At 36.6% G+C, this 13059-nt stretch overlaps 1 protein-coding gene across 2 annotated transcripts in view; it reads left to right on the top strand.

Annotated features, from left to right (window-relative positions):
• Akap7 (A-kinase anchoring protein 7) overlaps window positions 1-13059 on the top strand; it is a 124280-nt gene that overhangs the window by 48272 nt on the left and 62949 nt on the right. For both annotated transcript variants that reach the window (XM_076859738.2, XM_076859739.2), the window contains exon 6: window positions 1368-1480. In XM_076859738.2, coding sequence (XP_076715853.2) covers window positions 1368-1480 — 113 coding nt within the window. The remainder of the gene's footprint in view (window positions 1-1367; window positions 1481-13059) is intronic.

Raw genomic sequence — 13059 nt, 5'->3', positions numbered from 1 at the left:
GAGAGAGAGAGAGAGAGAGAGAGAGAGAGAGAGAGAGAGAGAGAGTGTTTTAATATTTATTTTTTAGTTATCGGTGGACACAACATCTTTGTTTTGTATGTGGTGCTGAGGATCAAACCCGGGCCGCATGCATGTCAGGCGAGTGCACTACCGCTTGAGCCACATCCCCAGCCCCTGTTTGCATGCTTTTTATAGTTTGAATATAAAAAATACATTCTGCTTGACTTTTTGAATGTTGGGAGTACAATTACAATAATGATTTTGATGCCCTCTCTGCTAATTTTAACATCTACTCTGGGTCTCTTTTGATTAGTTGTTTTAGCTCCTCATTATAGATCATATTGTCATGTTTATTTGCATGACTGATAATTTTTGATTAGATGTCACCCTTGAGATATTTACCCATTATGTCAGTTGGGTGCTAGACAGTTTTATATTCCTATAACTACTTTTTGGCTTTGCTCTGGGGCACAATTAAATTACCTGGAGATAGTGTTTTGGGGTCTTGCTTTTTAGATTTGTTAGGTAGTACTAGAGCAATACCAATAAAGAGTTATTTTTTTCCCACTCCTGCGGCAAGATCCTTCCGTTTTCCCAGTGTCCTATGAATCTTGAGCTTTGACTGTCTTGACTAATGGAACAGACAGTATTTCTGACCCTGTGTAAGTGCTGGGCACTGTCCCTCTAATTTTTTTGATTGTATTTTTCCTCAACCTTACACAAATGCACAGATCACTACTAGTCTGGAATATTCTACAGGACCCTTTTATAGACCTCTAGAGTTTTCTCTCCATGCATGTCACATGTCTCAAATACTTTGTCCTCTGAGCTCTAGCTGCCTTGGTCTCCTCTCTTAGCTCTTTTCTCTGCTCAGGGACAGGCTGGGCTCCATTTGGTTTTCTCATACTCACAAAAGAGCCTGTACACTCAAGGATGTAAGCTGGGGAAGTTGAAGGGCTCATCCTGTTTGTTTCTCATTTATCAGGGAGAGTTCCTGTTACTCTGTCTTGGTCAAAAGGAGCAGTTTTAGATATGAAAGGTTACAGAACAGCTAGTCCCTTTGTGTATATGTGAAATGAGATGTTTGGTGAAAATCATCATGATGTGAGGCAAACAGTTATTTTATTTATTAAATAGTCCCTTTTCAAATTAGCATTTTTGTGTACTTTATCCCAAATTTGAAATAATTGGATTTAATGTTAATCATTGGACATAACTGTCATATAACATTTGTTATCACACACATTATTTTTCTGTCTTTTTAAAATAATCTTCATTATAAAACAGTTATATTTTGAATGGGATTTTATATAAAGAGAACTATGAATTACAGTATCATTTTTTGTGTTTCTTCTTATTTTCTTCAGAGACTGCAAAAAAGACATTTCAAGAAAAAGGCATCCTGGCAGGAGAAAGCAGAAGCTTTAAACCTCATCTAACTTTTATGAAATTGTCAAAAGCACCATGGCTTCGTAAGAATGTGAGTACACATGTTTATTATGAGTCTTGTTTTACCAGGCCACAGAGCCCTTGTCATGGCTGGGGCATGGGTGACATTTGTAGTGGTTTTTTTTGACCCTCTACCACTAGTGCTTGGGATTCCAGGTTGTTTTAGTTCTGTTTCCAAGGATGCTGAGGATGCTCACGGTCCTCCGTGGAGGCTGTTACAGCTGTGCCCTCATTTGCCTTGATGGCTGTTCAGTTCATATTCTGACCACCATTTTCTGCTGCTGCCTTTGTTGCCACAAGTGGTTCATCCCTGGAGGAGTTTCGAGCTGTGCTGCTTTCTTGCTTGTGTTTTTTTTGCATTCTACTGCTCTCAGGGCTTCCTTGCTGGCCTACATATATACTGTACTGTTCATTGCAACTGGGTTCTTCAAGACAGGGAATCTTTTTTTATCCTCCTTGTGTAGGTCTCTCAAGGTTTACAAAAAATCACCTTGCTCTGGAGAAGATGCCTCCATTAAGGGTCTGGAGCAAGAATATCAGAGGTTGGGCAATCCAATAACCAAGGGACTCTCCCTCCTTGAGGTATCTATAAGTATTTCTCCCTAAGGACGACAGCAGTGACATGCTAAGGCACATGTCTTTTGACTTCCTCTAGCTGGATAATTTTCTGCCTTTCCATGCTGTGCCCTCTTTTTTTCAGAGGTTGGAACAGTTTTTGACTTTCTTCTGGATTCATGGGTATTTCTCCTAGAATCCTAAGGGAGCCTGCCCTTATTTTTCCCATTTCAGCCTAAAGGGTTCCTTATGCAGATTCAGACATCTGATGTCCTGCACTGATATGTGAGAGTCTTGGGGATGGCAATGCAGATTAATATCCCTCTGCTCACCATGACCCTTGCTGCACTTAAGATTCATTTGCAGCTCTGTAAATGAAGGTCATACTTACTAGTAAGTAGAACTTTTTTTTCTCTCTAAATTTAGCACATTTTGTATTTAATGTCTGTCCTTGAAAAGTTTTTTGATCTTTTAAATCATGAGTTTGGGTGATTCACTATCCTGCAATTATAGGTTTTTTACAAACTATTTGTTAAAGATGTTCTTAAAAGATATCTTGCATGTGATTTATAATTATGCTACAAATTCAATAATATCTTTATTATATACTATTCCAGAATATGTTAGGTAAAAATAATATGTGTAAATTATATATTTTGAAATCTGGAATAACAGCTTACAAAACTTGTAGACTAAAAGTTTACCTCTTTACTCGTTATCTTTCTCATTTTGCTTTCAAATGGATTGTCCTCTTCCAAGTGGTTTCACAATTAATCACAGAATGACAAATCAGTGGTGAAGGTAATATCCCCATTTCAAAAATTTTCTTTGTCTGTACAATATTAACTTTGAAATGAGAACATTCAAGGACATTTGTCAAAGGAATGTTTACTCCAGAATCCATATTTCAGACTATACTTAAATGATTTCTTCGCAGTTTCACAGAATTAACTCCCTTGCTCTATCGAGAATGGATATGACTTAAAAGGTTAATTGTCTTAAATAAGTTTACATTCTTATTACAGAGTCTTGTTTATGCATTTAAGAATTCATCTATCTTGGGCTGGGGATGTGGCTCAAGCAGTAACGCGCTCGCCTGGCATGTGTGGGCTGCTGTGTTCGATCCTCAACACCACATAAAAAAATAAAAAATAAAGATATTGTGTCTACCTAAAACTAAAAAATAAATATTAAAAAAAGAATTTATCTATCTCATGCTCTGTTATATGTTCATCCTTTCCCCTGGCCAACTTCAGTTCATCCTGATTTATTCCATTAAGCAGAGCCCCTTGGTCCAAGTCATAGTAATTCAGCAAATATTTATTGAGTGTCTACTATGTGCCAGCTTCCAGGTGCTAGACACTGAGTGGTTTTCAAAATGGAAGCAGTCCCTGCTTGAATGCTATATAAAAATCAAAATCTAAAGTTTTATTTAGATTAGAATGTATAATCTATAGAAAATAAATTACAGTGATCTCTCCTTATCCATGGAAGATGCAATCCAAGACCCCCAGTGGTTGCCTGAAACTACAGATAGTTTCCTACATATGCTATGTTTTGTCCTATATATACATACCTATGATAAACTTTCACCTTCTCACTTGCAGGAAGTTGCCAGAATCACTACTCTTATGCTTCTGGGCCATCATTACAGAAAATAAGGGTCACTTGAATACAAGCACCGCAGTACTGTGGTGTTTGATCTGGTTACTGAGATGGGTAATGAGTGGTAGTAGGGTGGTAGTGTGTACGGAATGGATGTGCTGGGGAAAGGGATGGTGTGTGTCTTGGATGGGATAGGGAGGGACAGCACAGGAGTTCATCACACTACTTAAAACAGTGTACAAGTTAATACTTAGAAACTATCTGTTTCAGTAATTTATCATTTAATATCTTTAAACCATGATTCACCATATGTAACTGAAGCAGTAGATAAAGGGGGACTGCTGTATGATTTTATCATTTTTTCAGAAAGCCAAATTAAAATTTTTTTCTTTTAACATAAGGAATGACTATTTCAATCACTATTAAGATATTCTGTATTCTGAAGGGAATAGATCTTGAATTTTGGGATTTATGAGTCATCTGGAGTGCTTGTGGAAGCTGCAAAATTCTATTCTTTACCCTTAGATATGGAGGTGAATCTTGTTCAATAGGTGACACATGTGATTCTGATCCAGATGGTTTGCAGAATACTATACCCTAAGTGTACTTTGAAACTAGGCTGAAATATATATATCAAGCAATGTTTTTATTTTTGCAATGCTGAGCATTGAACCCAGGACCTTGTGTGTGCTAGGCAAACACTTTACCACTGAGCTACATCCCTAGCTCCCAGAATTTTTTTTATGTAGCAGATCCATTATGAAAGTTAGAACCAATAAGTAAAGGTAGTGAAGGGAGCATACATACATAGATTTTATTTATCATCATTTGCAGATCAGGAATGTAGATTGCTTGAAAATACATTGCTCTTTAGTCTCTTTCTTCTTAACCTTTGCACATTTTCAACTGTTTCCTCTCTATACTAATTTTCTTTCAGGTTTTTATTTTGGGTCCACTCACTTCAAGTGAGTGCCATTAATTAAGATAGTAATGGAATTTGCATTATTCAGGGTTCTCCAGAGAAATAGAAATGAGGGGGGGGATTTATTAGGGGAAGTGGTTTATGTAATTATGGAGGCTGAGAAATCTCATGATAGGTCATCTGTAAGTTGGAGACTCTGGGATGCTGATTGTGTGACTCAATCCAAGTTGGAAAGCCTCAGAACCAGGAAAGTTGATGGTGTGATGCCCAGTCTGAGGTTTCAGGAGTGAGAAACACTCACACAGGGGGCTGCTGATGTAAGTCCTGGAGTCTATGTCAGTAGATTTTTTTCTTTTAGTGCTGGAGATGGAACCCAGGGCCATGAGCATGCTAAGCAGGTGCTCTACTACGGAGGGAGTTAAATTCCTAGCCCAGGTATGGAATCCAAAGGCTAGAGTGCCTGGAGTTCTATGGCCATGGGCAGGAGAGGGAGAGTATATTCAAGGTCAGGAGATAGATCAACACATTTGCCTTTTCTGTTTCTGTTCTTTCTGGGGCCCTGGTTGTTTGGATGGTTTCCACTTACAAGGAGGGTTGATCCCAGCCTGCCAGTTTACTCAGACTCAGATGCAAATTACCTCTGGAAACACTCTCACGCTCTCCCCCTCCCCCACATAATGCTTTACCAGGTTCTAGGTTTTTCTTTAATCCAATCAAATTGAGCCTAAAATTAGCCATCATAGAATGTATCACTAGCTTCTTTTAGTGTTCTTTAGATTGATAATAAAATAAGAGGTGAAGGAGGTGAAATAATTGTTTCCCCCCCCATTTATAAATTGAATTTAACTCGAGTACTTTATTTTTTTATTTTAAAAGTTATTTTAATTATAAAGGTATTATCTGAATATATGCCCACTATAGACAATTCAAATAATACAACTCATTAAAGTGAAAGTAATAAAACTGCATCATAATTATGTTTATCATAATTTAAACATTTTCCCCTTAATAAATAATTATGTTGGTTTCTTTTCTCGGATACCACAAACAATGATTTCTTTTTTTGTGGTGCTGGGGATTGAACCCAGGGCTTCTTGAATGCTAGGCAAGCACTTTACTACTGAGTTACAGCCCTAGCCCTGAACATCCTTGTCTACCTTTCTTTGGGTAGATATGCCACTTGTTCAAAGAACCAATTCCTTGAAGTGGGATTATGAAAGTAGAGGGTATTTTATATTATAACTTCTAAAACATCACAAATTGCCTTTTAAAATAATGATGCCAGTATATGCTCCAAATTGTAATGTATAAGAGTAACCTTTGTTAGGATAAATTTATAGTAGAACTATCAAAGATTATGACTAGTGACTTATAGAATTTTAATGGCCTTTTGAACTGTGAATTATGCTCTTGACATTGAAAAACAGTAAAAATTGTATATTCTTTTTACTAAGATGTCATTGTTGCTGATATTATTCTAAAGAAATAATTTTGAAGAGGAAGTTCTTTATGCATAATGAGGTTTATTGAAGGTTTATCAATAATACAGAAAAGTTAGAAATAACTTCTGTAACAGTAAGAATGTTTATGTCATTTATGATAAACATATCAATGACTTAAGCAGCTGTTAAGGATTGCAACAGTTTTTAAAAAGGTAAATAAAATGTAGAATATGTAATTAAAGTTTTAAAAATTAGTTTTTTTTTTTTTTTTTTTTTTTTTTTTTTTGTGTGTGTGTGTGTGTGTGTTTGTGTGGTACTGGAGATTGAACCCAGGGTGTAGTACCACTGAGCTGACTCCTCACCCCCTAGTTCCTTTAGCTTCTGGTTTACAGGGGTGGTACATAGTGGGAATGTCTGTAAAAGAGCTGAATAAGCTCTCCCTTTAAAATGCTCCCTTGTGAAGATTGGTGCCAGTTGCTCTGTTCTTTGTATTTGATTTTTCATGAGGACATCTGAAAATACTTTTGGGTACAATACTGGAGTATTCCTGAGATGCTGGTGGTACTTTTGTGGGGACAGACATGATCTGATTATTGGTTTAAAAGCAGTGTGCTAGGAAAAGAGTGTTGTGGATTAGTGTAGGCAGGTTGCTAGACAGCAAGGTAGATAGTCCGTCCTTATTGTCTGTAGGAGGTGTAATGAGGTATCTCTGTTAGTATTTTAACTGAAGATTTTTTCCCCCCATCATCTAGTAATTTTTATTTTTTAATGATCTGAAAAGCTATTTTTAAAAAGACAGACTCAAGGTTATAGCCATAAATAGTCTGTTTAAGGTAAAACATCTTGTTAACCTCAAAAATATGGACAGAGGTCTGGTGCAGGCCATGTCCTGTCCTCCCCCAGGAGTGGTTAAAAAGAGCTGGTATGAAGATTGCCAGGGTGTTCAGGGTGGTTTTCAGAAGTCCCAGGGCTTCTGGGGTCCTTTTTTCTGTTAGAGAATCTGTTTGCAGGTAATAACATGTAGTAGAAGTAACCAAAGACCTAATGGGATAACTGAAAGTTCTATGTATTATGTTCAGAATTTTGAAAATATAGAAACACTGCTTTTCATTTTCTGATGTAGGACTTCCTCTGCCACAGAATAGTATTCTGGTTATATGTTTTTCTAATACCAGGAGACATTTAGTTAAAGCATGTATCAGTTTTGAATATTCTTTTATGAAATTCTAGTGGGTGTATTGCATGAGATAATATTGAAAGGAGTTATAAATTTTATAGCTATTTTGATGATCAATGTGTTTTGTAATTTTTTAATCAAATGAATGAAGTCTCAGAAAAATCTCATAAAATTACTATGTTTCCAGAATGGTAACTAAAATTCAAGTTAATTGTACAGTTTTCTTAGAATATAGTTGTTTGGCTTGGTTAGTGTGGTACTTCTTCAGCTACATATTCTTTGTAGTGAGTCCTTTTGACGTTATTTTTCTCATTGAATCACCTTAGGTTTCTGTGATTTAAAAACCTGCCGAGTTAGAAGTGTGTGCTAACACTTGGTGGCAGCAGAAGACCAGTTTTAAATCAAACAAGCATCGTAATAGAGATTGGATTCTTCAAGAAATAAATGTGATCCGTTATTATAGAATAGATCAGTTGTTTTAAACATAAGTTATTTTCTGGGTTTCTTAGATAACTTCCCTCATTTATGCCTATTCTAATTGACTAATAATACAGCACTTGAACTAACAAAGATGTGATTTATTAGTAGCAGCTTTTCACAGTCAGGTATTATCAGGCTTCAGAATAAAAAAAAAAGACCTTTTTTGAAAACTGTTGGTTACTATTTTTACTTAGACTTGTTTTTTTGAGTATAGAAATTTATATGTGCACAGCATGGACTGAGGCCCATGTGATGTGATGGTGAGCAGAAGTATCGAAGAGGATGTAGAGTCACAAGTAGGAGTGGCCATGGAAAGAGAAAAGGGGAGCATATGGATGAAAATTCTATTCTGATGGTACAATTAAGGGGAAACCCCAGTCTCTGAATTATTTGGTGATTGGCTATATAGAAACAACATTGTAATCAATTTTTTTTTTTTTTTTTATGTTCAGCTGGCCAAATTCCAGCCTCCTTCTCTACCCTTCAACAACTACAAACCCCAGGTGTCATCTCTCCTCACCCATTTACATTAACTCCTTATTGTTTTGGTTAGCTTTTTAATTGCTATGACCAAAAGACCTGAGAATAACATCATAGAGAAGGAAAAATTTATTTGGCTTATGATTTCAGAGGCTCAGTCCATGGTCAGCCAATTCCATAGCTCTAGGCTGAAGGTGAGGGAGAACATCATGGCAGAAGGGTGTGGTAGAGGAAAGTAGCTCAGGACATAACAGCTAGGAAGCACAGAGGGAGCTCTGTTTACCAAGACAAAATATAAACTGCAAAGGCACACCCCCAGTGACTTAGCCACACTCTACCTGCCTACATTAACTGTCCAGTTAATCCATATCAGTGGATTAAGCCGCTGATTAGGCTAATCATTTTATCTCTGAAAATTCTTGCCTAATCTCACACATGTGCTTTGGAGGCACCTCACATCTAAACCACAACACTCACCTACTACTTATTTACTCTTGTCCATTCTGTCTGCCTATCTACTAGCACAGTTTCTCAAGCTTTTGTTAACTGGCTTGGTGTAATTTGACTACCACTCACTTTTTGGGGTCTGCATGATAATGGGCCTTTATAAAGGACAACATGAAGACTATTTCTTCTTGAGGAAATCTCTGAAATAAATTTGAAGGTGTATGCGTTATATTGTTTTAGCTCTGTCACTTAGCCCCAGATCATGCAACCTCTCTTAACTGTTTTACTTATAGTGAAAGGAGGAGCATGGTCTTAATGACTCTTTACTCCTGTGTTGTTCTGAAATGTCTGTAAGATAAGCATTTTGACCAAATAGGCTCATTTGGCTTCATAGAAAGATAAAACAAACAAACAAAAAATCTCAGGTTGGTTTTCTTATATGCATAGAAGGAGAATAATAGAGGGGAAAGGTCTTAAAACTCTGATAGGGAGATGGTAGCAATTTAGATCTGAATCTTTGTACCTGTCCTTCTGGAAACCATACAGAACAATGAGAAAAATGGGGAAAATGTCATAAACTACATTTTAAGGGAAACTAAGAGCCAAAGGAATCCTGTAGATACCAAATTAAGTACAGGTATGGCCAGAAGTAACTGGGACCAGGGCTTACATGGGAAGCTACCTCAGGGTTTGGAAGACTATAGAGGAAGGAACAGTCCTGTTGGTAGCAGATTCTAGATGTCATCAGAGGAAAGTAGCTCAAGACATAACAGCTAGGAAGCACAGAGGGAGCTCTGTTTACCAAGACAAAATATAAACTGTGAAGGCATGGAAAAGCGTGAAAAGGGGCCTAGGAGAAGATGTGTCTCAGGACATCTGCTCCATGTTGTCTTTATTCAGGAAGGGAGGACTCTCCAGCCACAAGGGAGAAACTCAGGCTGCTAGTAGAACCCCTTCTGCAGAGTGTGCAAGCTTTCACAGGGACCCTGTATATGAAAGAATTCCCCAGCTGGGTATGGTGTGGCAGAAAAGTTTGGAGACTGCCCTGCCACTTTCTCCACCTTCTTTTTGAAAGAAGATACTTCAGATGATTTTATCATTCTAGGAAAAAGCTTGTTTTAAAAATATCCTTGGTACGAAACAAAGCACACTGTTTCAGTATTCTATTCCTGAGTCTTCCAAAGTCAAATGGCTTAATTACTTACAGTTTTTAGTTGTTTTGGAGTCTTGTTTTTTTATAGCACCAAGTGCATTTAACAACAGATCTCTCTGTTTTAATTTCTTTTTAAAGCTAAAAAATTCATTGAAATCTGATGCAAGGTGGAATAATAAATTCTTTTGAAAAGGTCTTGGTGTCATTAGTCAACTCTGTCATCTGTTATGTGTCGAAGAGCACTATATATAACAAGTAACCTCACTTAGGTTTATAATGAATTTTTAAACATTGTGCTGTTATATTATCCAATTCCATATATATTGGAAAAAACCTAAATAAGTAATTTTATAATTGTTTAACAACTGAAAATAATATCTGAAAAGGTAAGTCTGCCTGAATATCTATTTGGAACCTCTCAATGCTTCATATATCTTTAAAAATTGAGAAACACAGGAAACAGGAAACAGAAAGCTAATTTATCTTAAGGGAGGAATTAATTAATCAATTCTAGGAACTGACTAATTCATATCAGAATTACAATGATTCCTGGTTGGGCCCTGTTCTCTTAGACATTTTGAAAACCCCTAAAAGAAATGATACAGTCAGCCCAATATTAAGTCTTCAGAGTGGAATAGAGATTTGAAGCAAGTATCTTTATTAGTATTTTCTGAAAATGTTTTTCTTAGAACATCATCAAGGTTTCAGCTATTCTGTGATCAAACAGATACCAGCAATGATGGGCTACATGAAGTTAATCTGATTCTTAGGATCTCTGGGATGCAACTGTTTGTTCTGAATCTCAAGAGCTTAAACAACAAAGATTTATTTTTCTGTTCCTGTTCATGGATCATGTGCAAGTGCTCCATGTTGTCTTTATTCTGGATCTTGAGTGAACAGCCTCCATCTGGACATTGCTGATCTTCTGCTGAAAGAAAATAGTAGGTGAATCATAATAGTTGGTGAATAGTAGGTGATTCTTAAAAAGTTTTGCTGAGAAGTGACAAATATTATTTCTCATTATATTATTGAGTATAGCAAGTTTCATAGTCTCTTCTGAGTTCAACAGAGCACTATGTGCAATCTGCTTGCAGATGGATACCACAGGAGGAACAGGGGATATTTTGAATGATTCTATAGTCTTCCTCAGAATTGTTCCCCAAATGCACTGGGCCAATTGTTCCTTTTTTTCACTTACCATCTTGTAGCTTTGATGTTTGGTAGATGATGGCTTAGAAGATGCTGAACTTGATAGTTAAGGCTTAAATGATATTTTTGTGTTAAGTATCTAGATTCTGTGGACATTTTTACTTATTTATCATTATTGGAATTCACAGATTCCAATCACAAAATTCTGATTTAAGCATAATTTAAGAAACAGAGTTTTAAAACTTATATTTAAAGATTCATGTTAATTAAAATTACATGTGTTTGCTTTAGCTATATTGAATATAAACATTTTGTCCCAACCACTGCCATTATTGATGGGAAACTTTTTATTCTCAACAAGTCATTTTCAGACATTTTTGGAACCTTTTTCACCTGGTAATTAATTTCATTTTTCTATTCAAGGAAAGAACAGAGTATTAAGATCTTATAGGAAACTGACAAGTCCCCACAGTGGATTGATTGGGTAAAGACAGAATAGAATATATGGCCAAGAGAACTTAAATTTTATTTCAAAATTATATTGATACAGAATTTTTTAGCTTGTTTAAATAAATTACAGGAGCTAATTTATGATGCAATTGAATAGTCTCATAAAAGCAACCAGCTAAAATAATTTGGATGGCAATAAAAGTTTCTTTATCACTGGAAAGATTTGCCAAGCTCCTTGGCCAACCAGCTTTTGTTAATTATAATTAGCTGCACAATGAAAGAAGGCCAAATTTTATTTTTTTGAAAGCCTTACTTAGACTTGAGGGAAAATAAAGTTTAGTATCCAAAACTATAACTAGTTTACATTGGAGTTATAGTTTCATTCCTGAATATGAGCTAGTTTATTTTGATTGTTCATTAGAATCTCATTCTTTCAAGGAGAGATACCTTAAGATGCATATTTCTAATTCTTTGAATTATAAACTTGGTTAGTTCTGTTATTTGAAGTTGAGAATTGACTGGAACACTGTGATTTTTTTCTTGGTCCTTGGGTAGAATTTGTCTAAGATTAGACAATTAGTTGGGTGCAGACACTCAGGTATACAGTGAGGCAGAGAAATAGAGCATTTAAGGCAGCCATTTTAGTCAGCTTTTTTTGCTTCTGTGACCAAAACACCTGACAAGAACAATTTTAGAAGAGGAAAAATTTATTTTTGGGTTCACAGAGGTATCAGTCCATAGATGGTCAACTCCATATATATATATGGAGAGAGAGAGAGAGAGAGAGAGAGAGAGAGAGAGAGAGAGAGAGAGAACGAGCCCGAGTGCACATGCTCACATTCTGCTCTCAACAAAGACAAAATGTACACCCCAAAGGCATGCCCCCAGGGACCCATCTTCTCCAGCCATACCCTATCTTCCTATACTTACTACCAAGTTAATCTCATTTATTGTAAGGTAAGAGAAAGGCAAAAGAAAGGGAGTTAACACCCTGGAGGTACCCAAATGTCAGAAATGATTAATCTATTTGCTTTTGTTAGTATAGGAGTGGGAAATTATAGTGTGAACCTTGGCCACACCTCTTTTCGACCAATGCTTCCTATGGCTGCTGAAGTCATATGCCTTCATTCTGTTAAAATTGGGAGCATGCACCCTGATGGAAGTTCATATAATAGTCAGCTGACCTTCAGAGCAGCTTGAGGGCTGGATGTGTGACCTTGGGAATATGATGTGTGCTTGTGAATAATAGGAGGCTGTGTTAGGCCCCTTTCTGGACTGTGAAAGGAGACTGGTACCACTGGGTCAATTCCTGGCCAGGTGTTCTTTATTGGCCCGTTTGCACAGGCTAGACTTCACATTATCTAAAGTTGAAGACTTAATCAAAACTTGTTCATATCATTGTAAAGGCTAGCCACTCTTGGCTAGAGGAATTCTGGTTTGGTCCCTGAAGGAGAGCTTCAGGCTCTAAAACCAACCAAATGATAATATTTTTAATTGTTGGCAAAGTTTGTGACATCTGTAAGGCCTAAGTACAACTGTATCTTTATACTATGCTTGAGCTGATGGCCAGAGTATGAAACTACTTCTCCTTCCTTGACTACTGCCTTTACAACAACTGAAGTTGATTATAATAATTTGTTATATAACTTCAGTTAGAGCAGTAATTCAACTTTGGACACTGGCATTGGCATGGGATTGGAATCAGCCAATGCCCAGGAGAATGTTTTGTATGATTCCCCCTAGAGGGCTT

The sequence above is a fragment of the Callospermophilus lateralis genome, chromosome 6 (genome assembly GCF_048772815.1).
Source record: "Callospermophilus lateralis isolate mCalLat2 chromosome 6, mCalLat2.hap1, whole genome shotgun sequence".
NCBI lineage: Eukaryota > Metazoa > Chordata > Mammalia > Rodentia > Sciuridae > Callospermophilus > Callospermophilus lateralis.
This window is presented reverse-complemented; position numbering and strand designations above follow the sequence as displayed.